At 38.0% G+C, this 24,603-nt stretch overlaps 1 protein-coding gene across 1 annotated transcript in view; it reads left to right on the plus strand.

Annotated features, from left to right (window-relative positions):
• The window catches only part of MDN1 (midasin AAA ATPase 1), a 102,824-nt gene that overhangs the window by 76,145 nt on the left and 2,076 nt on the right, over window positions 1-24,603 (plus strand). Inside the window, exons 75-101 of the mRNA XM_030029692.2 lie at window positions 90-236; window positions 2,122-2,248; window positions 3,155-3,260; window positions 4,316-4,431; window positions 5,691-6,170; window positions 6,743-6,969; window positions 7,312-7,461; window positions 7,685-7,857; window positions 8,232-8,393; window positions 8,524-8,661; window positions 8,891-9,032; window positions 9,992-10,161; window positions 10,392-10,535; window positions 11,236-11,371; window positions 11,982-12,304; window positions 12,581-12,742; window positions 13,121-13,222; window positions 13,377-13,578; window positions 14,229-14,402; window positions 15,830-15,987; window positions 17,845-17,934; window positions 18,854-18,969; window positions 20,188-20,362; window positions 21,011-21,084; window positions 21,182-21,296; window positions 22,291-22,354; window positions 24,156-24,298. Of these exons, the coding sequence (XP_029885552.1) occupies window positions 90-236; window positions 2,122-2,248; window positions 3,155-3,260; window positions 4,316-4,431; window positions 5,691-6,170; window positions 6,743-6,969; window positions 7,312-7,461; window positions 7,685-7,857; window positions 8,232-8,393; window positions 8,524-8,661; window positions 8,891-9,032; window positions 9,992-10,161; window positions 10,392-10,535; window positions 11,236-11,371; window positions 11,982-12,304; window positions 12,581-12,742; window positions 13,121-13,222; window positions 13,377-13,578; window positions 14,229-14,402; window positions 15,830-15,987; window positions 17,845-17,934; window positions 18,854-18,969; window positions 20,188-20,362; window positions 21,011-21,084; window positions 21,182-21,296; window positions 22,291-22,354; window positions 24,156-24,298 (4,316 nt within the window). The remainder of the gene's footprint in view (window positions 1-89; window positions 237-2,121; window positions 2,249-3,154; window positions 3,261-4,315; window positions 4,432-5,690; window positions 6,171-6,742; window positions 6,970-7,311; window positions 7,462-7,684; window positions 7,858-8,231; window positions 8,394-8,523; window positions 8,662-8,890; window positions 9,033-9,991; window positions 10,162-10,391; window positions 10,536-11,235; window positions 11,372-11,981; window positions 12,305-12,580; window positions 12,743-13,120; window positions 13,223-13,376; window positions 13,579-14,228; window positions 14,403-15,829; window positions 15,988-17,844; window positions 17,935-18,853; window positions 18,970-20,187; window positions 20,363-21,010; window positions 21,085-21,181; window positions 21,297-22,290; window positions 22,355-24,155; window positions 24,299-24,603) is intronic.

Genomic DNA, 24,603 nt, shown 5'->3' on the forward strand with positions numbered 1-24,603 from the left:
TAGTTCCCTTCCAAGACTATCTTGCCATGGCTGCTTTGTGTATGTTAAATTTTCACATCTCTTACCTGTCCCTGCTGTCTTCTGTACAGGTGGTATCATTGTTTCTGTAGTTGAACTGCAAAATCTAACATTTGATCAGACCGCAGATAAGGAGAAGCAGAAATCAGAGGCAAAGCATATTCAGATGCAGAAGCAACGGGCTTTGTCAGATCTCTTTAAAAGCCTTACTAAAACAGGTAAGCATTGAATAAAAATGTGCTTGGTTTAAAAGTACAAAGTTCTTTCTCTTCATCTGTTGACTATGAGGCCTGGTGCGTTAGCCCTTCCAAATACCTTCTATTCTTCTTACATTCCATTAGATGTACAACAGTAGCTTTTCTGAAGCAGAAATCTACTTTATCGCCAGCCAGAAGTCACTGCCCCGCTTTTAGAAACAAGAGGGAAGCTCATTATCTTGTATCCACTCTCTGACCCAGAACTAAAATTAAGTTAGCTCCTTTGAATGAGAGCCCATCTCTTGATTGACACACTGGCAGAGGTCAGATTGGTAGAGGTGTGGTTGAGTCATGGAGACTGAGTGGTCTATTGATGGGAATTGTTGGAGGCACCCTGTTCAGCAGCCCAGTCTCCACTGCTCCCCTTGCTAGTCTTAAAGTAAAGGACCTACCCAAACTATTAATTGTTGCCTTTTCCTTTGGTGTTATGTTAGATTATTCATCATCTGAGCAGTTTAGAAACCAGCAGAAGTAAGCAGTCATATTAAATAAACAGCTGTCTGACAGCATTCTGCTAAGTCATAGCCAGAAGTAGAAATTAATGTAACTTGCCAATTTTGTTTCTTCTTTTTTGAAGAGAGTTTAGTGTTTTGGTGCTTCTCTTGGAAGCCATAGCTTCTGGCCTGCAGTGATCCTAAGAACCTCTCTCTCTCTCTCTCTCTCTCCACCCCCCTCCCTACCCCAGTGTCCTGTCGTGTCGTCCGTCCGTGTGTGTCCGTCCCCCCCCCCCCCCCCCCCCCCGAAAAAGGAAAGATTTCTGTTCCTCATGGTTGCAGAAGGAAGCTTGGAAACATGGTTAAGAGTTCCGAGAAGGCATGATTCTAATAACAGACTAACTCAAAGTGTCACAGCACTTGGAAAATAAATGAAAACAAAAAGTTCTAAATGCTTTTTGGGAGGCAGAAGGAGGCTTCAGTTGTAGTTTTGAGAGTTTGTAGTTTATACTACTTAAATGAGTTGATATGTGTACTGAGTAAATAGTTCCCAGAAGATTAAGGTCCTTTTGTATTTAGGTGACTGCAAACACAGGTGAATCTAAGTGGGAGGTTTCTAGCACATACAGTTTTCCTGTATTTGGCATTTTTTGCACCCACTGGTGCCAAAGGGATATCTGCCATTGCTACCCTGTGAAGTTTGTGGTGGAGGAATGGCATACTGTGATGATTGAACTAACACATAGGATTTTAATTCTTTACTGGGCTCTGTCTTTGATTTCAGGTGACACCTTTACCTTCCTCATTCATCAGCCTTTTCATGTCTTAAAAATGAGGTGATGATCCCCAACTCAGCTTTCTTAAAGGACCAGGAGAAGTGAAAAGTGTTGCTCTTAAGACTTGTTCTCCATTTTGTCTGGAAAAATGGCAGCGTAAACCAGATAGCTAATGAATATTTATTACAGGCTCTGCTTGTCTTCAGGATACTTTGAAAGGAGAGTGTTAATTGGCTTGAGGGAAATGAGCATGTTTAATCCAGTTTTAAAAATAGCTAAAATAACAGCCTTAAGACTGAGTTTTAAATGTTTATAGCTGTAACTTTCTCAGGCTGTAGCCTGCCCCCAGGTTCAAGACTTTTTGTTTTTTCTCTTGGCCACCACCACAAACCTCCTTTATACACATGGGTCTATGTTTGTCTTATTTCAGCTATGTTCAGCGGAAGATAGCTAAGCTATAATGTGTTCTTACATTACAAAAATTGCGATATGTTCAAAGACTTGTCAAAATGAGATAGCATCAGGGAAAAAAAACTATATCAGAAGGTTTTATATCTTAATAACAACTGTATGAGTGACATTTTTCATATAAAAGAGTGAGGGCTTAAAAGGATGTGCATTCAAATGTCATTCCAGGTTTGTCATACCGGAAAGGTCTTGCTTGGTCCCGTTCAAAAGACTATCATGAAATACTCTACCTACGTCCACTGGACTTGCGTAGTGCATTAGGTGTAAGAAACTGTACACATGAACCGGATGCCGCGTATGTACACAGTGTTTCTAACCGTTAGATCATATGAATTGCAGCTATAATATATAGAATCTATTGCATGTGGATTTCGACTGGAATTTCTGGAATGTAATTCACTTAGGATTTTAGATACTCCTTTCTCTTCCCCCCATTACTTCTCAGTTTGAAAATCCTGTACATACCATACTGGCAAGTACAACCAAGAGAGAGTGTTTTTAGTTTGCACTTTTGATAAATCTACCCTCACTTTTATTGTTACTGTGAATGAGATTTCAGTTAACCCTCCACCACCCAGCTTTGCCTGGGACGCTTCACTAGCGTCATATTGGAATGTAGACTGCCAACAGTTTTATTAAAGATGAGTTGTAATTTACAGGGATTACTCTAATTGTTTTGTCTTCACTGTCTAATGAGATATTTCAGGAGAAAATGCATAGACTTCAAAGTGGGCATTTCTGGAAAAGCCTGCATAGAGGAAAGATGCTCTTTTAGATGTTTCTCTGTTTTTCCAGCAGCAAGTGGTCATTGAGACGTGCTGGTTACTGTCTTCCTCAGATGTAAGGGTTTAATTTATAGTATCTTTCATCAAGGCCAAAATAAAGGCTTCCCCATCAAGCTGGATTTAGCTGCATAAAAAAAAACCCCACCAAACACTATTTAAGTGTTAAATGATACTCAAAGATAGTGATTTTACTGCTATTGCTTAGGGTTTCCTTAGGGTTTATTTTAAAAGTTAAATGTTTTCTTAAGACTAGAATACTTGTGGAAACAATGAAGAATTACAGGATCAATGCATTTGCAAAATAACAAATTGTAAGCAAATTTGTTAGGTTGAAGAGCTGACCTGGTGGTTCCAGTGTGCTGAGGTACTGAAATTGTATACCTTTCTAATATCGGACTTTTTTTGTGCTCTGTCAGGTTGCTGACAGAGATTTCTTCTGCCTGGGATGGATGCCAGAAGTACTTCTATAGGTCTCTTGCACGCCACTCTAGACTTCAGACAGCATTATTAGCACCTGCCAAGGTAAAACACCGAAGTAAAAATATAAATCCTACTTTTGTTAACTTTATTTTACCAGTTTGGACTGAAATTTTCTAGTAGTAAAAAGGTGATGTGAGATCATGCTATGTTCTGTAATATGATACTGAACAGTTTAGTTCATCAGTTAAACATCAGTTTAGTGAACTAAGTTAGTAATCGGTTAAATACACAGTATCTTTCATCCCAGCAGATCCCAAATTGCTACTTTTTGTGCATGAACTCCCAAAATGCTGAATCAAAGCTTGTTAGGAAAACAAAACCAGGATTAGTTGTTGCTCATGTAAAAAACAGTTGAGGTTTATAATTTGACGTAACTGGAGCCTGTGTCTAACATAAAAAGTGCCGATATATTTCTTTGCTTAAAAATTGGTCCAAATCAGTAGAAGGAACAAATGAGTTCTACCAAATCAGTACTGCTTTTGCAGTGTTCCAGGAAAAAGGGATCTCTTCCAGATACTGCTGCTCTTGCTATGTTTCACTCCTTGTTTTACAGCATGATCTTGTCAAATGTCACAGCTGACATTGGCATAAATAATGGAACATAGCTGAGATCAGTTTTGCTCTGTTGTGAACATTTACTTCAAGCTTTAAAATTGGATCTTTTCTAATGAAAGAAGTGAAAGTAATTGTCAGTAAATTTGGTAAAATGAATTGTGGAAGTGGTTTTAGCAGTGGTGATGAATGTAAAAGTTTAGCTGGTATCTCTTTAGATTTTAATCATCATTTATGTAAGGTAGCTTTACTATTGGAACTAAATTCCTGATAAGAGTTGCTGGAGGGGACTGCAATTTAATATGACTGTTGTTGTAGAAGCTACTTGAAAATCAAATTTGTATGCAGGATATATGGAAGATGCAGAAAAATGAAGAGGGGGAAACTGTAACAACTATAATTTTTGTCTGCATTTTAAGACTTGTTCAGTTAGACTATAACCTCTCAGCCTGCCCAGTGAAATTAAATGGAGGCACAGAGAAGGTTATTGTCTGCTTATTCATCTAACTGTTCGCTCCCACTTTTTCTGTATCTGTTTTCTTTAGGATATTGGACTAGGTAGCATTGAACGATGCAAAGGATTCACTGCACACCTCATGCAGATGCTTGTCAGACAGAGACGATGTCTTACTGCATTGACAGAACAGTGGATCTTACTAAGGTATTGAGCATTTTCCAACATTTAAATGTTGGCAAGGAGTTTGACAGTAAGCAATTCCCTTCAAGAAAAATGGAAATTAAAGTAGAAGAAAATAAAATTCTTCCCCCTACTTCCCCATTTCTCTCCTCCCCTCAATTAAGCCTAGATATAAAAGATAAAAAAAAGGGGGGGGGGGGGAGTGGGGTGTTGGTGTTGTTTATCCTGTCATTGCAGCCTGTATTTTGGAATCAAAGTAATTTGGGAAAAACAAGTTAGGCATACTTGAAGACCATGAAATAATTACTGTAGTTACTTACAAAGTTAAACCTGTAGATTGTTAAATCTCTCTCATTTGGTATTGACCTAAGTTAATTGTGGCTGTGTTCAAGTTGTTGGTTTGATTTGGAGCAAATAAATGATCTGGATGGCACTTTGAGCCAATATGAAGAAACCTCAACAGCTTACGAAGAAAAAATTCTAGAAAGGTGGGAGATACTAGATCTTGTGTCAAAGCTATAAAAGCAAAAGTGTGTAGGAAATCTTTCTCAGTGATGTGATTTTTCATTCCATTGCTTGACTTGTCAGTCTCACTGCAAACTCCACTGTTCTTCTGCATATTTGTGCCCATCAGTATTGTAATCCATAAAACTTTTTGAAGTTGGGTCAGGAGGTATTTCCTTTGTACAGGGAAGGAAATCTAGACTGGAGATTAGTGGCACAAAATTTATGTTAACTCTAGGAAACTTGGGGGGGGGGGGGTTGTTTGTTTTTCCAACAAACCAAACAAAAGCTCAAAACGCAACCCCCCAACTTTACAGTTGCAGGAATAGTAAAACTTCTAAGACTTATCTGCATTGCTGTGACTTTCATTGCAAATCATATTAATCATTTGTTATGAGCTGACTATTACACAGCACTTCAGGGAATGAAGGTGTGTGAGAATGTAATTTGCTTTTATAATGGAGGAAAATTAATAACATTTGAGTATCAGGCCAGGAGTTTAAGGATTGTTTGAAAGCATGGTGTAGATTCTGAGAAATCTCACAAAGCTCTGTTTTCAGGACAACTCAAACATATGCAGTGGAGAGAAAAATTCAGTAATTAAGCAAAACTTTTTTTTTTAAATACTCTGATTTTACTTTTTCCAGAAGAAGTTTGACTTCCACTGAGTTCCTATTATCTAGAGCTTTTATGAACTTAGTCTAAAGGTTGAGCTTTTCAAAGGGGAGTATAATGTAAAACTCGGTGATTGTAACTTTTCCTTCTTTCTTCTTAATCAGGAACCTACTGAGTTGTATACAAGAGATAGATTCTAGGTTGACTGCTGACAGAGAATATAATGTAGCATTTCCTCCTCAAGACAGTCTTCAATGCTGGACTGACAAACTGCAGCAACTTTCCATGCAGTGCGTGATGGTTCTCGAGGAGCTGTCTTGGTTTATACAATGCTGCCCAAAAGAAGAGTTAACAAAGTGCACTGACAGTGAAAGGACAGATGTCAAAACAAACATTTTTCAGAGTTCAGGACCTGAAATGGGAAATGTTTTTACGGGAATACCTGACCTAATTCCCTCAGAGCTAAAATACCTGACTCCAATAACAATTGAGCAACTGCCTCCTGGATGCAGGATGCGAAATAAGGATCAGTTATGGCTGCAGGTAGCTACTCAATTGACTGTGATGCTAGCAAATGTGAAGGCAATGAAAGCAGAAGTGGACAACATAAGACAGCAGTCATGTGAGACCTTGGTTTATTCCTGGTGAGTTCTACACACCCATAAAATTGAATCTCTGTATGTTGTATGTTTATGTAAGATGTGTGAAGTCATCTTGAAAATGTTTGCCTATGCATATCTTGAAAAGTGTGTTCAGGTGCTCTTGAAGCTTCTTTGTGTTCGTTTTTCTTGCAAAATGCAGTGCCTGGCTTTTTAAACAAATTGTATGTGTCTTCTCCCACGCCCCTGACAAGTCAGAAAAAAAGTGGTTTATCTCAGCTTCTTAGTTTGCATTTGGTCTCCTGGGATTTCATCCCCATAGGTCCTTAGTTAATGAGGTGAATTTCTTATGTAAATTTAGTGAAGAAATTTTTATTTTAAAAGAGCTTTGTAGCCTAGTTAATAATAACAACAACAATAATAGTATATATGCTTCTCATTTTCTGTCTGCCTCAAACAGTGTGAGTATAAGCGGCACATCTGCTTGTTGTCAAACATTATTTAAAAGTTCAGGATGAAGATCAGCTGCCTTGCTCTCATCCCTGCCTCATGAAAAGGTTTAAGATTAAATTGCAGTGTTCATTCTTCTTTCAGTATTATGGTATTTCTTGTTGCAGGAGAGATTTTGAAGTTTGCACATCGGCTGTGAGTTGTTTGCTGGAAGTCTCAGCTCAATTACAAGACATAGAGTCCCTATTTCTTCCAAATGGGGAAAGCAGGCAAGCTGCAAATCAGATGGCCCTAATCAAGAGCCTGAAGTATATACAAGAAGAAGTTAATAATACGTCTGCAGACTTCATAGCCTGGAGAACACAGCTTCTTGATTCCATGTCAAATTGCAGTGGTAAGGACAATTCTCTGCTCGTTTTGTAATTTAAAGATAAAGATATAAGAATTCATTAGGTTAATTATTGCAGAAGATGGCTCCATGTTCATTCAGATATCCAGAAACACTCGATGAAATTTGAACTTGCAAAATTTAGTCCAGCAGTAATGTTTTTTTCCCCTTTGGTCACTGTTGATGACAGATCTTACACCATAGTTGTCGATCAGAATTAGCAAGGAGATTTTAGTAGAACTATGTGGTAAAAATTGTATAATGTTTATCATGCTCCTTGCATAGGGGAAACATAGTAACCTGTAATTTAATGTTTTTCTATGTAAAACTGCCTGTGTTGTGGTTCAGAAGGAAATCAACAGTCAGATGAAGAGTTTGTGGAGCACTTCTCAGCAAAAGTGGAAACTGTTATCCGTGTTGTTCTGTATGCCATCCAGTGTTTGGTTGAGAGAAAACAGGAAGATGGAAAAGAGGAAGAAAAATCTCTAGAGGAAAGTGGTAAGTTTGTTAATTTACTTAAGGGGGAGGAGGAGAGTTTAAACTATGCAAACCTAAAAATTCCTTAAGCTGTGTGTCTAGCAGAGGTACCAATACACAAGGAGTTTGCCATTTTAACAGAAGTTGTGTGTTTAAACAGATAGGATGGGTATTTCTGGATTGCTTGCTATAACATTTTTAGAATGTCTGACTTGATTTTCATATTTTTTTATGTATTTCAAAGAGGATGCAACCTCATTTGACCTGATTAAAGCAGGACATATAACTAAGCTTTTGGATGAAGATCTTTCTGCTGATTTGGATTCTTTGCATGTGCAGAAAGCAATTTTAGCAGTTTCAGAACTCCTGGAGAACCTGAAATCTTATGGGGAAGATTACACTTCAAATAAACATAAGGTAAAATTGTTCATCTCAAGAGTTTTTGGCTTAGGGGTCTCAAAAGACTTAGAATTGTGAACTTTTGTGGTTAAACGTGCATTGCTTATTATTGTCCAATACCTTAGAACTAGAAGCATGTGAGAAATTATAACCAAATATAGGTACTCTTCCATAGTGCAAAAGCCAGATGTTGCTTTAGTAAGAAGGAAAAGTTTTAGTTTTTTGTGAAAATCTAGAAAAAGCTCTGGAAACTTTAGAAATTGTATTTAAATTTGCCTACTGATATTTCTGGTTTGAGCATCTGTTTTCAGTCTCTATCATCACCCTCTCTGAGGTGACTCTCAGTATGTACATAATCATGTTTGACAGCTGTTCTTTGGTTTTACCTGCAGTTCTTCAACCAGTTCTGCTATTTGCTGGTGCGTCTAAAGCCCATGCTCTGCAAGTATTCAGACCTTATCCTGTTCTACCTCACTGTTTCACTGGCATCTCACAGGAGTACTGGAAAATTGCTTTCTGTTCTAACGAGCATTTTTACAGAGCTTGCCCAAAAGGTAAGTTATTAGAGGTAACAGTGGATTTACGGTAAGCATAATTTAATGTATACAAAAGTCTTAAGTAGAAACTAGCTGAAAGATGTACTTACTACTACAGACAGTTTTGAGTTTCTGTTTGCCTTTTTAGGGGTTTTGTCTGCCAAAAGAATTACTTGAAGATGAAGCTGGAGAGGGAGCAACACAGTTTCATGATTATGAGGATGGTGGTATTGGAGATGGGGAAGGCAAGAAGGATGTGAGCGACAAAATAGAGAGTGAAGATCAGGCAAGTGTTTGGGGTTGTTCTTGTTTAATTCAACTAAAACTGAAAAGAACCCTTGAAATCCATGTTGTAGATGTTTCAGGTAAAAGAAACATGAAGTTGCCTTCAGTCTCCTGTTCAGGTTGGCTTTTATCTTTGCCTATAAGCTTATAAATATTGTTGTGGTACTTTTAAGTAAGCTTTAATATATAGGCAAGATCCATTGTAATTTTTGGCTTTACCAATAATTCAGATAGAAGACAGTTTTCAAAAGGGTGAAGAGAAGGAGAAAGAGGATCAAGATTCTAAACCAGACATTGAAGGAGAAGACAATGCAATTGAAATGTCAGAAGACTTTGAAGGAAAAATGCATGATGGAGAACAGGAGAAAAAAGGTTTGGTCCTTCCACTATGGCAAACTTAAAAGAAATATTATAGATCAGTCCAGTAATGGTTGATATGTTCATATAATGAAGCATGTACTGAAAAGTTAGTGTTAACAACAGAGTAGTGCCATTTGTATATTAATACTAAGAAGTATTAATATGAATGCAAAGAAGCGTACAAAGAAAATACTGTCTCCTGTCACTGTGGTGGTTTTGGAATGAAGGGAGGTGATTCTTCCTGTTGTGAGCTGACCTATAGACGCATTTTAAAATTAGTTACTTTCTGAAGCTGTTGAAGGTCAACAGAACACTTGAGAATATGGCTGTAGTTAACATCAAAACATGATTAATGAAGCTATTGCTAACTTACAAGCAATGAAAAGAATTTAACTTTACCATTTTAAAATGGAAAAAGTAGCAACGTTTGGTAGATTCATTCAAGCTGCTACTCACCGAAAGGTAGCAGTTCTTCACTTTAAAGGGTAACAGCTTGAACATCTGAAACTAATGTGGTTTACAAATTACCATAGTGTTAGTCTACTTTCAAATCTCTGACAAAGTGCCAAGAATAAGTTCATCTGCACAAGAAGGGAAATTCCCAAGATGATAAACAGATAAAGTGGAATGGACATTTCCCTTCCCAGTAATGCCAAAACATTTTGAAAATGGAGGAGGGAGAGGGTAAGGAATAGAGTTTAAATCATCCAAGTTTTGCACCTGGGACTTATTAGTCTGAGGGAGAGAATGCTGTGTGTGTCCATGTGTCCAAGAGAACACTGAACCACATAATTAGGACCCTGCTTTTCTGGGTGTTAGTGCATGTGTGTCTTCTTCCACACCTCTCAGTTAACTGCATAGGGTGATGAAATTAAGATGCAAGTATGACTGCTTGCTTGTTTTTTTCTGAACTTAGCAAAAAAGTTAGCTTTATCTCTTCTGTACTGAAATACATTCTGAACTGTACACAGAAAATGATGAAAATTCAGATGAAGAGGAGGAGCTGGATAAGCAGATGGGAAATCTTGATAATGCTGAAGCTGATGATAAACTGGATGAGAGGCTCTGGGGGGATGAAGATGACGATGATGATGAAGATGCCAGTAGTAAAACAGAAGAAACTGGACCAGGAATGGATGAGGTAAAGAGAACAGGGGTGGGAAGAAGAATATCAAAGGAATTAAACTCTGTTAACTTGATGTGACCTAGACCATGAACTCCTTTGCATAGCTCTTGGTCTTGGAAAGGGATAATTTGAGTATATCACAAGTTATTTAGTGTTGTTTTTTCTGTAGGAGATCATGTCTTGTCACTCAGTCTCTGAGAAGCAGGTAGCATAATTGAGTTTCTTTTGAATTTGTTGGTTAATAGGAGGATTCAGAGCTCGTTGCAAAAGATGACAATTTGGGCACAGGAAACAAGGATAATAAAAAACAGCCTCCTAAGGATGAGGAAAAAGAACAACAAGAAGACGACAGTGGAAACGAAGAGAAAATCCATGAACAAATTGATGAGGTAAAAATGGTTTGGACTACATAGAGTATCTTGCTGTTAAACCATATTGTGGTGCTCACATGATGTGTTTCTGAGGATTTGAAATGCTCTTTCTTCAATAGTGAAGTGCACTGATGAAAGTTAGTTCATTTCAGAGCTAAAAGTAAACCATACTGTATCCATTATATTATATGTATATTTTCTGATCCATGATCAAGAAAGAGTTTTTGTTGGCACTAACCTGAACTTGTAATGGCTGCCAAAACAGGCTTTACACTGAATTGATGTTTTGATGGACAAAGCTTAAAAGTTCTTGTTCTGTTGTGTTTAGCAACAGAAACACCTTCAGTCAGTGGGACTCATCCCCAAAATCTGTATACAGTATGCTTGAAGATTCTGCACAGTGTGCAAGAGTGCATTTACCATCTGCAAGAGTGCAGATTCTGTTCAGAATCTTTCAGCTAGGAAAATCAGATTCTGAACACACTGTTTTGAAGAAGTAACAATTTATGTAAGTGCATTTGCCAAAATTAATCTTTTTCTGCTATTTATACATGAGGATGTGTACCACTGGGAAGTCATTTTTAACTGATCAGAATGTAATACGTATCCAGTATTTCTGTGTCCTAGAGAATGCAATAGTATCTTATTTCTCATCTTTGCCTTTCTTCCTACTTTTTACATACCTGTTATTTTTTTCTCCCCATTCTTTTGCTGACAGCGTGAGTATGATGAGAATGAAGTAGATCCTTATCATGGCCAGCAAGAAAAGCAGCCTGAAGTTGAACCTTTGGACCTTCCTGATAATTTGAACCTGGAGAATGATGAGAAGAGTGATGAGGAGGAAGAGGATGAAGGTACAGCTGAAAATCTCTCTACAGATTCCCAGATGAAAGCCAAATGGAAATAGGGAGGAACAGTCAATAATAAGCTCTTTTTCTCTATAGAAAGAAGAGAGATGGTGGTAGGATTCTGTATAACAAGAAGCTGCAAATTCATTTCTGTGTATCAAGATACCAAATTCAGGCTGGATAAGAACTCAACATTACAGCATTTTCCTTTATCTCCCTTTCACACACACTGTGGAGCAGGCTTTCTCATGTTATCCAAGCGATACACCCTAATTTATGCTAGAAGCTCCTTATTTCATTGTCCAGTTGCTTTTGTGGTTTCAATTTTTTCTATGATACTTAGAAGCATTTGTACTCAAAGTCAACTGACCCTCAAGAATATTAGGTTAAAGGAAGTTAATACGAATTCATCCTGCTGTATTGTTAGTTACAAACCAGTTGTGACTTAAAGAAATTACCTGCTATAGAAAATCATAGATTCTATGTATGGAATTCTCAGTATATTCTTTAAGATTTTTTTGACAGCATGGGCAGTTTTATTCCAAGTATCTGTAATATTTACTGACTCTGTACTTCACTGAAAGCTTTGTATACCTTTCTGATTTTTTTAATCCAGAAGAAGAGAATGCTTTTGAAGTAGATGAGAAACCTGTTGATTTAAGTGAGGCAGAGAAGATGGAAGAACAGAATGACGAGAATACTGGTGAGACAGAAAGAGATGATCAAGATGCAGAACCAGCTGAAGAAGGCATTTCTGAAGATAAAGAGGAGAAGGAAGATGAAGGGGACAAAGATGCTGATGATCAAGAAGAAAATGCAGGGGACACTGAGGATGCAGCAGCAGAAGAGGAGGAAGAGTCACCACCACCTGATGAGGAAAAAAATGAATCTGCTGAAGATAAGGGAATCCCTGCTGCTGACCAAGGCCTTCAACCTCAGGTAGAGAGTAATACATAAAAGAAGCCCTTTTTTTTTTTTTTTTTTTTTTTTTTTTTTAATTACCTTATACAAGACTTAAATGGATGTGTTCTATGACGCTCTGAAACAAATTTGACATTGAGTAGGTGTAATGTTAGTGAGAATCTTCATTGAGATAACAGAGATGTGCTTACTATTAAATGGGTGTTATTTCTGTTATCTGTATTCTGGTTACCTCCTTGGCCTTCTGTTTCCCAGTGTTTTTTAGAACATTAAAATAAACTGATGTTCTTTCAGGAAGAAGAGGATAAAGATAATTCAGAGATGGATGAACAGCTCCCTGAGCCTGAGGAAAGAATGGAGCATGAAACTCAAGGACACACTGGGCAAGAGAACCTGCAGAGTGACAGTGCTGTTGAGCTGGCTGGAGAAGCTTCCGAAAGAGACCAGTCTAAAGAGGTAATTTACATGGAAGTGTCCTAGTTAAAAATGCTGAACTTGTTAACGTGTTTTCAAGTTACAATCAAGCAATAGCTGCCATGTTTTTAAGAATTGTGTCTAAGATTAAATTTTTAGAACACCAGTTACAAATTCACTGAAAAAATAGGAGACCATATACATACTTTCATAGTAGTGAAAACTGGTGGTGAGTTTAGCCTAATCGTTGAGCTGCAGATCTGTCTTGTCTGCTTTCCACAAGAATAATACTGACAGTTGTGAGCCGTTTGTCATTCACAATAGAAGGTAGCACAGCATTGCAGTTTAACTTCTAAAATTTGTCTGCAACAGTTGCTAAATCCCTTTTCAGTTACTATTGCAATTTTTTTGGTCTCTCAGGAATATGGAAGTGGAGCTTCAAGTGCAAATCAATCCGAAGGCCATGAATCCACGTGCATGGCCCGTATGGCTTCTCAGAAGCAAAGCAGAAAAAATACCCAGGTTCATCTCTTCTTTTCAATTTTTTTATTTTTTTATTTGAATGTCTTAATATTAACCAGCAAATAGGCAGTTTCTCCTTGTTAGAACTTTTGTTCTAATCAGTGTTTGGTTGCACCTGACTTGAAGTTCATGGTGTTAATTTGTTCTTTTTCAGAGTTTCAAGAGGAAACCTGGTCAGGCAGACAATGAGCGCTCAATGGGAGATCACAATGAACATATCCACAAGCGACTGAGAACCATAGAATCCAGCAGTGAAGCAAAGCAGAATACAACTCAGCCTAAACAAAATGTGGAAGAGGCCGATGCATTTGAACATATTAAACAAGGCTCTGAAAGCTATGATGCACAGACATACGGTACGATGGTATTTCTGGGCGTAAAGAGTTGTCATTGCAGAATCAAATCCTGAAGTGCTCCTATTTACTCTAGTTTTTCCCAGTATGTTTTTTAAAGTTAGGTTTAACAATCCTTGCTTTGGTTTAAGATGTAGCACCATTTCACTACAATAAATGCTACTCTCTTGGCAATCAGGTTCAAACTAATGAGAACACTTTTGAAAACACCAAATTGACTCATAAAAATGGATTTTAGTTTAATAAACATATTTAAAATCTGTTCTCTTCAAATCTTACTTCAATTATTTTGAAGCCCAAACTGCTACCACACATGCAAAACATTTAGGATAACACAACAGGTTCTTTATTCTGTATCAAACAAATTTCTCTCTCTTTAAAAATAATCCTCTAATCTACATTTAATTAAATAAGTTGCTTTCTATTAAAGTAACGAGTCTATTTTATTCATCAGGTTTTCAGGGCAGCAGTTCATTGACACAACATGGCACGGCACAGTGAAAGATAAAACTGAGGTTATGAGACAATAGCTCAGATCTCTTCTGAAGTTCACTAAAACTGACATGCTGTGGCCTCAGAGTGTGACCTTTTTTTACAACTTCACTACCTTTGCTTCCTCTTTCCCCTTAATAAGTATTGTTGTCTTTATACAGATGTAGCTAGCAAGGAGCAAGAGAAACCTATTATGCCTCTTGAAGAAAAGGAAGAGGGAGATTCTGAAGATGCAGCTATGGAAACAGAAATGCAGAGCAATGAGGATCTCAGAGCAGTAGACACAGAGGAGCTGAAGCCAGAAAAAAAGAAGTCTACTGCCACTAAAACTCCTGGTACATTAACTTAAAAAACATTATAAATGTATGCTGATGTGCATCTTTAAATGTATATGTAGGTATTTATATTTGCATGTAATGGATGTGTATATGTTTTATAAGACTAAAACATCTGCTTTTAATTGACTTTTCTGCAGCAGTATTGTTACTCCTGCCTAGTAACCAGCATTAGCCTTTACTAAATTGGTTGGGTGACAGGGATTTGCTGTTTTCTTTCAAGTCAATGGTCTCTAATCTTTATCCACTTCTTTGAAGAAGTAAAAAGCAAACACTGTCCTGCTGTTAGACGCAATGCCAATTTACTTAATTAATTGGCATGTAACAATGCATTCCAGTGTCACCAGTATCAGCACTACATAACTCAACTTTTTTTGTGTGTAACTTCTGACAAAACACCAAGAAGTTGAGGAGCTGGTCTGAACAACATCCGGTAGGTAGCTCTGAAGTGTCACTGTCTCACTGCTTTCTTCCTTAAGTGGGAATGAAACAAAACAAAACTGAGCTGCCTAACAGAAAATGGCTATCAGATGCAAACAGTTGGTAGATGAGAAGATCATAGGTCTGACTTGTCAGCCACACAGCCCACACAAACAAAATAAATAAGCTGGATATAAGTATCTCTTGCTAGTTGGAACAGAAGTATTTAATTTTGATGAATCTAAGTAAATGACACTGTAGCTTGGAATTTGGAATGGTTTTCTTACCAGGCAACACAACAGCTGTCTAGAGAGGGGAGATGAGTTTTACCAGCCTGAATTCACCTTCTTGCCTCTCACTCCCTTCAGTTTTAATCTCTTCACTTAAATCTCTTGCTAGACTCATTAGCTTTATGGTACAGGCATGCATGTAATCAGTCTATTTGTTTTTCCACATGATTCTGTAACAGTATCTTGTGAAAAACTAGGATCTTTGAAACAACTCCTACAATGTTATAGTTGTTTTTTTTTCTTAGAGTAATTCTTAAAAAATGAGTTGTTAAACAGTGTAGTATAGTAGAAACAATAATAAAAGAAAATCTTTAGTCCATTCCTAATGATGGTTTTCTGAATGTTCTCAAATTGCTTTGTACCTCCTGTCACTCTGTCAGAGAGGCTATGAAGCTCAAAAAATGTACTTCACCAATGGAATTTTCAGATGTTAAAGATCTGTTGGCTAATATTTTGTTCATTTGGCAAGAAGGTTATGAGAGAGAAAAAACAGTTTGCATGTGGAAATGCATAGTTATCTATTCCAGTGAGTTGCAAGGTCTTGTATTCATCCTACTCCTAGAACTGATAGTCTTAAGATTTGTGCACTTTTCTAAAAAAAACTATGTCTAGGTTGCACTACAAAGCATGTGAGACACTTTGTAAGAGTCAAGATATAGTATTGGTTCTTGTATTATGTGCGACCCACAAAGTTAGTAATTAGTTTTGTGATTGTAGGACCAGGTGAAGAGAAGCCAGAGATCCAGACTTTTGACTCAGAGGATGTCAATGACTCTACAAAAGAAAAGCTACCAACAGTGACTGAAGAGAAGCCAGAGAGAAGCAAGGACTCGACCATACATACAGCCCATCAGTTTGTGATGGACACTCCCCAGGTATGATACCCAGCGTGTCTTCTTATGACTACAGTAGTAGAAATGGTCTGTTTTATTTGACCTGTGTTAATGAAACTCTGTGAATGCAAAAGTTTAGAATTACTTTCATTCAGACAACTCAGTAGCTTGCTGTTCTTTAATAGCAGAATGAAAAGTAACAGACAACCAACTGTTGTATATGCAGCTGAATGATGACTTTAATATGACAAGTCCTCCCCGTCCTTATGTGGGAGGGTCTCATCCTCACTCTTTGTAAAATAAAATTTTGTTTTTCTATCTGTCAAGAACTGTTTGCTTAGACGAATCTGCTGATCAAATGCTTGGGTAGAGTGGAATGCGATGGGCAAGGGTGTGTGGCCTGAAGATAAAGGGTTCAGAGTGATGAGAGAGCTAGGCATCTGTCACCTTAAAACACCATTGTAGACAAAGAATTCACCTCAGTTAATTCATCACAATCTATTACTTCCTCAAAAGAACCTGACTGCAAATATTATACACCCCTTCTGAGCCTTTTATGAATGTCTCAATTCAAAAAATACCATAGCCTAGAAAAACCTAGAGCTTCATGTAACATTCATAGTTTCCTAGTGCAAACTGTTAGCTGTGAAAAAGCACATTTTATCATAAAGAGCTATGGCATAGAAGCAGTTGATGGTGGACAACCAGTTCATAAAGAAAGAATATTTTCAGTGTCTGTTTTTTCAGAAGTATTGACGTTTCATGCTTATAATGCTGTGTCCTGAGTATATACTTGGAGAGCGGTATTTTACTGTTTCTGCGAACACCACAGAAAGGATTGTGTGCCAGCTATACCTGATATTTCCATCTTAATGCCAAATGTGGCAGCTCTTTGGAAAGAGGCTGCTGAATGCAAGAGTGTTCTCCTGTTGTAGAATAGTTAGGTGCTTTTTTTTGTGGTTGGGTTTTGTTATGGGTTGGTTTTTTTTCCTCAATTGACATGCAAAACCTGAAACAGGAGGGGGAGCTCTTGCAGCACCAGTTAAAGAGAAAGGGAGAAACGTTGCAGGGGGAAAAGTGCAAGTTCTCACCTTTCAGCAAAACGAAGAGAGAAGCAGCCCCCTCCATGCGCATTCTTCCTCCCTTCCTTAAACCTGCAGTAGGTGGCCAGAGGGACTGCTGCTGCTTCTTGAGCAATGAGAAGTATTGGTACTGCTGAGTTTGCATTCAAATACTTATTTTTCTTAATCCAGTAAACCTGCAGGTTATGGAGACCGTATACTACTGTTTGGCTAAACTATGGTTTTACAAGTCAGGGACAGAAGTTGTCACTGAAAGCACAACAAAAGCTGAAGAAGTGTAATAAAGCTTGGGTGTCCTATAACAGAATGGCTTATCAAATAGTATTTGCTGGCAGGCAAAGAGGAAGATGTCATTCAGTTCTTTCAGTGGTTTGAATGAAGCTTTTAAAAAAGATATAGTTAAGGGAAGCATATTATATTTTGGAAGATACTAGATAGGTAGTATTCAATCGTTTGATCTCTGTTATACTGTTATTAAATCTGGTGTTTATCAAGATAATTTCATTGAATTATCTTGAAGTTCTGTATATGATTATTTTCTGTGTCTGTATCATAGATGTTCCTAGTTTTGTTTCTATGTTGATTGTGTCATAGATGCAGGTATTTGTGGGGAGGTATTTATCCTTCCTGTACATGGAAGCTATTAAAAAAATGGAGATTTAGAATCTTAATTTGAATTTTTTCAGGTATTTTTGTGTCTAAAAGATTAAGAACAATGTATTTTTACGGGTTTTTTTTATAGTTTGCTATAGTTTGGGAATCACCAGATGGGTGAACTTATTTTTCTGTCTCATAAATCTCATAACTACACTTCTAGCACATCGTTAGAGATCCTGAAGAGCTAAGAAAGGAACTTGAAAGGCATTTGGAAGTTTGGCAGACGCAGCAGTCTGGAACTCCAGATGAGGTTTGTGATGTTGTTTTAGTATAAAACTGTCATAAGAATCTTTTATTGCATTATTTCATCTTGGTTTACTGCTGAAGCATTGAGGAAGCCAAGCAGGCTGGAATCTAAATATTCAAAATTGCATGATTTAGGTGCTATTTTTGTTGTTATGTTCAACTTGTTCTGAAAAAAATTACATTATTCTTAAAGCTGGATGATGCTTCAGATCTTGTTTTGAACATGCTGTGTGCTATTTGCAGAAAGTTACTCTGTCAGTAATGACTTCTAAAACTTGCATAGTTAGAAACACTTTTCTCAGTCCCGCCAAGCTCCTTCTATTTTGAATTGTCACCTGCAGTTAAGTGCTGGACACCACTTTCACAAAATTATGATCAACAGAAGCCATCTCCTTCAGTTGCAGTGGTGGAGTTTGAGCTAACCAACAGCAGAACCAGAATATGATACTTGCTCTGACTGTCCTCATCATGAATTGTAAACCATATTTGGAAGTAATTCCTGAATGAAAATGCTGGTGTAGAGGCTTAACAATTTTGCTGAATTTTAATTAATTTTAATTTTTGATGGCCAATAGAGAACCTAGCAGACTTTACACTTTGCCTTGCTGTAATACCAACTATCAGATGGTGGCCATTACAGGATTTTCCTGTATCAACAGCAATGCCAAAGTTGCTTTGTGTACTTCTAAAGGAATTATCATTGCACATTGCAGCTTCATAGCAGCAAGGAGTATCCTAAGTTGAATGAAAATTTTCAGCTTTTTAGAGTGCTTACAATACACCCTCACAGTTTCAGCTAATAGTTACCTACTCCTTTCCCCTTAGTACGCTGAGGTTTGTTTTCTTTTTTCAGGCAGTGCTTCCCAACTTTTTGTTTTTTCATAATTCACTTCTATTTCTTTCTGTGATGTATGATGTTTTAGGAGAAGGAAGCAGCACAGTTGTGGCAGAGGTATTTAGTACTGACAGCTCCTCTGTCACAGCAGCTTTGTGAACAGCTACGACTCATACTGGAACCCACTCAGGCAGCCAAATTGAAGTAAGTTGGGTCTTTCTGAGGCTTCTAGTTTCTTTAATCTCCTGGTCTTAGGGGGCTTTAACCTCTGTACAACTGCAGCTCTACATTGTTCTTACTTTACAGCAATTATTCTTGTTTGCAAATGCATTCATTTTACTTTTGTATGGGAACACTGGGTTATTTTATGAAACGTAAATGTGATATGGTAGTAGGTACCCATCCTGAGGATATTGCCTCCTATTTTTTTCTTCTGTGCAACAGATGATCAAACCAACTTAAACACATGAAGTGCAGTTGAGTCAAAGATCATGTTAAATGTCAAAATGTTTTATGTTGTTTTTAACATTGACTTTTTTTTTTTTAAGAGATCTAGACTTGTTTCAAACTGTCGGAGTCTAAATTCAAGGTCTGCCTTCCATTTTAGGCACCTAGATTTAAGAACTTCTTTTAAAAACACTGAATATCCATCTTGCATTAAAAATGTGAGATTTTTTTTTTATCTATACCTAAATATGAATATTAGAACTACTAATTTTGGTTTTATTGTATTTAACAAAATTTTGTTATTTTGGTGCATATGATGCATAGGCCAGAATTTCCAGAATGAGATATTTGCTGATGTCCTAGTTTCAGCTGGAATAGAGTTAACTGTCTTCCTAGTAGCTGGTACGGTGCTATGTTTTGAGTTAGGTATGAGAAGAATGTTGATAACACCGATGTTTTCAGTTGCTGCTAGTAGTGTTTAGACTAATGTCAAGGATTTTTCAGCTTCTCATGCCCAGCCAGCGAGAAAGCTGGAGGGGCACAAGAAGTTGGCACAGGACACAGCCAGGGCAGCTGACCCAAACTGGCCAACAGGGTATTCCATACCACGTGACGTCCCATCCAGTATAGGAACTGGGAAGTGGGGGCGGGGAATCGCCGCTCGGGGACTAGCTGGGTGCCGGTCGGTGGGTGGTGAGCAATTACACTGCGCATCATTTGTACATTCCAATCCTTTCATTATTGCTGTTGTCATTTTATTAGTGTTATCATTATCATTATTCGTTTCTTCTTTTCTGTTCTATTAAACTGTTCTTATCTCAACCCGTGGATTTGCTTCTTTTCCCGATTTTCTCCCCCATCCCACTGGGTGGGGGGGGGAGTGAGTGAGCGGCTGCGTGGTGCTTAGTTGCTGGCTGGGGTTAAACCACGACAGCTGATAATCCCTGTCACTGTGTCTTTTTTCTTAACTTTCAGAGGAGACTACAGAACAGGGAAGAGACTGAACATGCGCAAAGTGATTCCATATATTGCCAGTCAGTTCCGAAAAGATAAGATCTGGTTGCGAAGGACCAAGCCCAGTAAACGACAGTACCAGATTTGCTTGGCTATTGATGATTCCTCTAGTATGATAGACAATCACTCTAAACAGGTAACATAAAACCTTGGAAGAAGTAGGAAGAAACTACCCATTGTTGATGAGTATGTCAGCTGCTGACTTGGTTCATACAGAGCTGGTGGCTGTTGGAAAGCCTGACTCTGGTGATTCTAGAGCAGCTATTTTTCTGGTCCATGTGCTTGAACTCTTTGTCACGTCACGCTTAAGAGATTTGTTACTAAAAGATCAGTGAAAGTTAGCTGAAAGGAGGAGATGTTAAACTTGTTAGAGGTGTACGTATCCATTGGAAAATTATTTTTTGTAGCCTACAAAAGGCCGAAACTTGCTTAGCTATGCAGTTCACTGGAGGATTAAATATTAGTTCATCATAGCTCACTTGTAGGGTTTTCATTTATGAAAAATGAGTGTTTCCTTCTAAATAGTTATTTTGGTGTTTATTTCATTAGCCTGCCTAAAGTGGTATCTCTAAATCAATCAGCCGAAGCCCTCAAGTAGAATTAGTGTATCTTTATTGCAATGACTATCTTGCATAACAATAACAGGAAAAAAAGATAGGAAGTCTCTTTGTTTATTTTACTAGAGGATGAAAAATAATTTCAGTAGCATTCTTTATATTTAATACCCAGCTATGAGTAAAACTTGGAATATCCTATTTTTTTATGTAACTTTTTTCTTTAATAGCTTGCATATGAATCCCTGGCAGTTATTGGAAATGCGCTGACTCTTCTAGAAGTGGGACAAATTGCTGTGTGTAGGTGAGTCTATTAGAAATCTTGACTTCTCTTCAAGACTTCAGAGCAGAATGTAAGTATCAGTTTCACGCTGTTGTAACTTTTTCTGTTTTTTCTAAAGCTTTGGAGAGACTGTTCAGCTGCTGCACCCATTCCACGAACAGTTCAGTGACCAGTCAGGAACACGGATATTGCGTCTTTGCAAATTTCAGCAGAAGAAAACAAAAATAGCTCAGGTACACAAGAATGCCTCTAGGGCAACAAGTCTGCAAATCTTTTCCAGACAAGACATCAGCAGCTTCATGGTTTCATGATCACTTTGTAATGTTTACTGGTTGTTTATATTTGAAAGTCTGATAGCTGGTTAGATGACAGAGAGAATGGTCACAATTTTGTTACAGTAAGAGTGTTTTCTCACTTGTACTTCTAATGTATGCCACTTTTAAGCATTCATCTTTCTCTGTTTGTATAGGGTCTTAAACAGTATTTTGGCTACAAGCTATCAATCCTACTCTTGTCTGTACCCTATTGCTATATCCCATCAAAGTTTGTGGGAGTTCAGGAGGTTTTCATGCCATGGATTCCACTGTAGTAGCAGTAGGAAGAGCTTTGTATGTTTGTCAGGCTGTAAGTTTGTCAGACTTGACTGATTCCTGAAGAAAATAACTTTCTGTAGTAATACTTCCTGGATGGCTGCAAAGTTTTCTTCTTTTAGGAAGGTTTTTGCACTCTTACTTTTCCAGACTTGGATAAGATCTTCCATTAATAGTAAATGCAAAAAGGGAGACCCAAATAGCTCGATGGTAACCTTGTAAATGCCAAAATTGGGAGGACTTGACAGTTGATGTCCTTAATTTTAATGGGGAATATGTTAGTAGATACTTCTGTTGCAAGTTGAAGCCAAAGAAGTTCAACCTAGAAATAGGATGTATATTTTTTATTATGTCATTAATCACTTGAACAATTTACTGAGGTTTTGATGGCTTTGTTAGCATTGGAAAAATTTTAAATCCAGATTGAAGGCTTTTCTAAACATTCTTTCGTTCAAAAACACTTCCTAAATTTGAAGCAGGAGTTAACATAGGAAAATGCTAAGGACTGTGTCTGTGTAGGTGGTCAGACTAAACCATCTTTGCATTTAAAATACAGAAATGTGTTCTTTAAAAATGTTACCATTATTAAGTTTATTATTTTATGAAAACTTAATCTCCTTATTTATTTCCTCTACAGTTTCTAGAATCATCAGCAAATATGTTTGCTGCAGCACAACAGTTGTCTCAAAATATTAATCCAGGTGAGCTTTTTTTGTTATTATGCTTGTTGCCATGGCAGCAGAATGCTCACTACAGTCCTGAAACAATATCCTGCCAGAAAGACTCCTAGCGCTGAGACATCACTTGCATTAGGGCTTTGGGTTTTGCTCTGTCAAAAGGAATGTTTGGTTGAAATTTAGCTCAAAACCCAAAAGACACCTACCTCATATTTGTCACTAATTCACTGAAATTTCATTTAAGGCTTTTTAAAAAGACACACCTTAGCTGCTTCCCTTAGGTCATGTTTCCAGATTGTGTTTCAGTCCTAGACACTGCCTGCTTTAGAGCATCGTCCAGCTTCCTAGTGACCTTGACTCCCTAGGCACTTCTGCTCTTGCTTGAGTGCTTGATTTCTGGAGGTATCCAGAAGGACAATGTTCTGAGGAGGATGAGTGTTTGCCTCCTACCTGTCTTTCACTGTGGTGCAAATTTAGGTCATGAGCTGCTTGAGTTTCCCAGAAAAGCTGGAAGGCTTGTTATTTCACAGCTGACCCATGGTTAGTCTAAAAGGCTGCTTTGTGCTAGTTAAAAGCTTGTCATGATGGCACCCATATTTTAAAAAAGTTCTTGCTGAAGTACTCTAAGAAATGGATAATCTGGGATTTATAATCCACAGCTGCTTTGCCACAGGGTGGCCAGGCTGTTGGAATATTCTGAGGGGGAGCAGCATCCAGTCCTGTTGAACTAGGCTGGGATGCAGCAGCAAGCAGCTCCCCAGAATCAGGGAGCTAGCGAGAGAAAAGGCAGTAGGATACATCATCCTTTTTTGTAAAAAGACCAAGCCCTGTCACATTTGGGGCCTGTCTGCAGAAAAGGAGGAAGTATTCTGCATGCCTCCCTAGCCATTATGCTGGGGGGGGGGGGGGGGGGGGGGAGGGAGGGACAGGAGAGACAGGAGAGAGGGCCTTGCATTCCCAATTGTTACTGTTATTTCCTTATAATTAAAAGATGATAGATACGTAACTTACTTAGAATGTCCCTTTGGAGGGATATGTCTCTGACTTGGGGTGGCAACTTGGGTCAAGCAACATGTCTGCAGAGAATGATCGGTGCTGAGTAACCCAGCATCTGTCCTGTGTATGTTTCAGGAGGTTTACTTCAGACTAGCTTGTCTGGTCCCCAGGGCTGAATGCCCTGTAGTGGTTAGACTGCCTTGACTGTGCCTCTGGAACCTATCTTCTGGTTTAGTTTCCTCCAAAAATAATCCATTTTGTGCAGTCTAAGACTGCTCTCTGATGGAAGCCAAGCCTGTTAAAGTGGGGACAACAGGGAAACATGTTTCAAAAACACAGTCTTAGTCCAAGGTGACACACTAATACAGATGCACCCATAGGTACCTGCTTCTGGAGGAACAGATCTGCACTCTTTTTCATTGCAGCAGCTGCTGCTCTACTGAAGTAGTGATCTAGTGGCTGGACTCTTAGAATTCAGCCAATATCTAACTCCTAGGCACTTACCAGGCATGAAAGAAAAGGCCGTGACTAAGTTTGTTTAGGTATTTTCCGTGCCTTTCATCCTTGATTATGGTATTGATGGACTGGGGGGAGGTTTCCCCCAGTTATTCTCAATGGTTTCACACAGTGGGAAAAACTTTCTTTCTTGACCCACTCTTAACTGCAGCTTAATGTTAAGTCACAGAATTCTATTTGATAAAGAGTTTGTTTCCTTAGGAGTCGTTGTTTTTCCATTATACCCACAGGGCTAACAACAAAATAGTCTTTTTTTTGCCTTTTAAATGGATTACTCTAACTTACTGGAATTTTAAATGTTCTTTGTGCTCAGAAACAGCACAGCTGCTTTTGATTGTATCTGATGGAAGAGGCCTTTTCTTGGAAGGCAAGGAACGAGTGACAGCAGCAGTTCAAGCAGCTCAGAATGCCAATATCTTTGTTATTTTCGTAGTGTTGGACAATCCTAATTCCCGGGTAAGTGAGCGAACAAGGGAGAAGTATTCAACTGCAGTGAATGAGAAACTGATACAAATCTTTTTCTTGTTTCTTGCAATGTTATACAGCTATCTTATCTTTTGCAGAGTTCAAAGATATTTAGCCCAGTTTCATTTTTTCACATCTGTCAGATCTTCTATGACTTCTCCCTACTGTGATTCTTATCCTCTTTTGTATTTAAAAAAAAAAATTGCCTTCCATGCCACAGAAAGGCTAAGTAAGAGCTCCTGTCGTCAAATGTAATGGTTGTAGATTTTCGCCACCAGAGAAGTAGCTGGCAGGTA

This window comes from Aquila chrysaetos, chromosome 2, assembly GCF_900496995.4.
Source record: "Aquila chrysaetos chrysaetos chromosome 2, bAquChr1.4, whole genome shotgun sequence".
NCBI lineage: Eukaryota > Metazoa > Chordata > Aves > Accipitriformes > Accipitridae > Aquila > Aquila chrysaetos.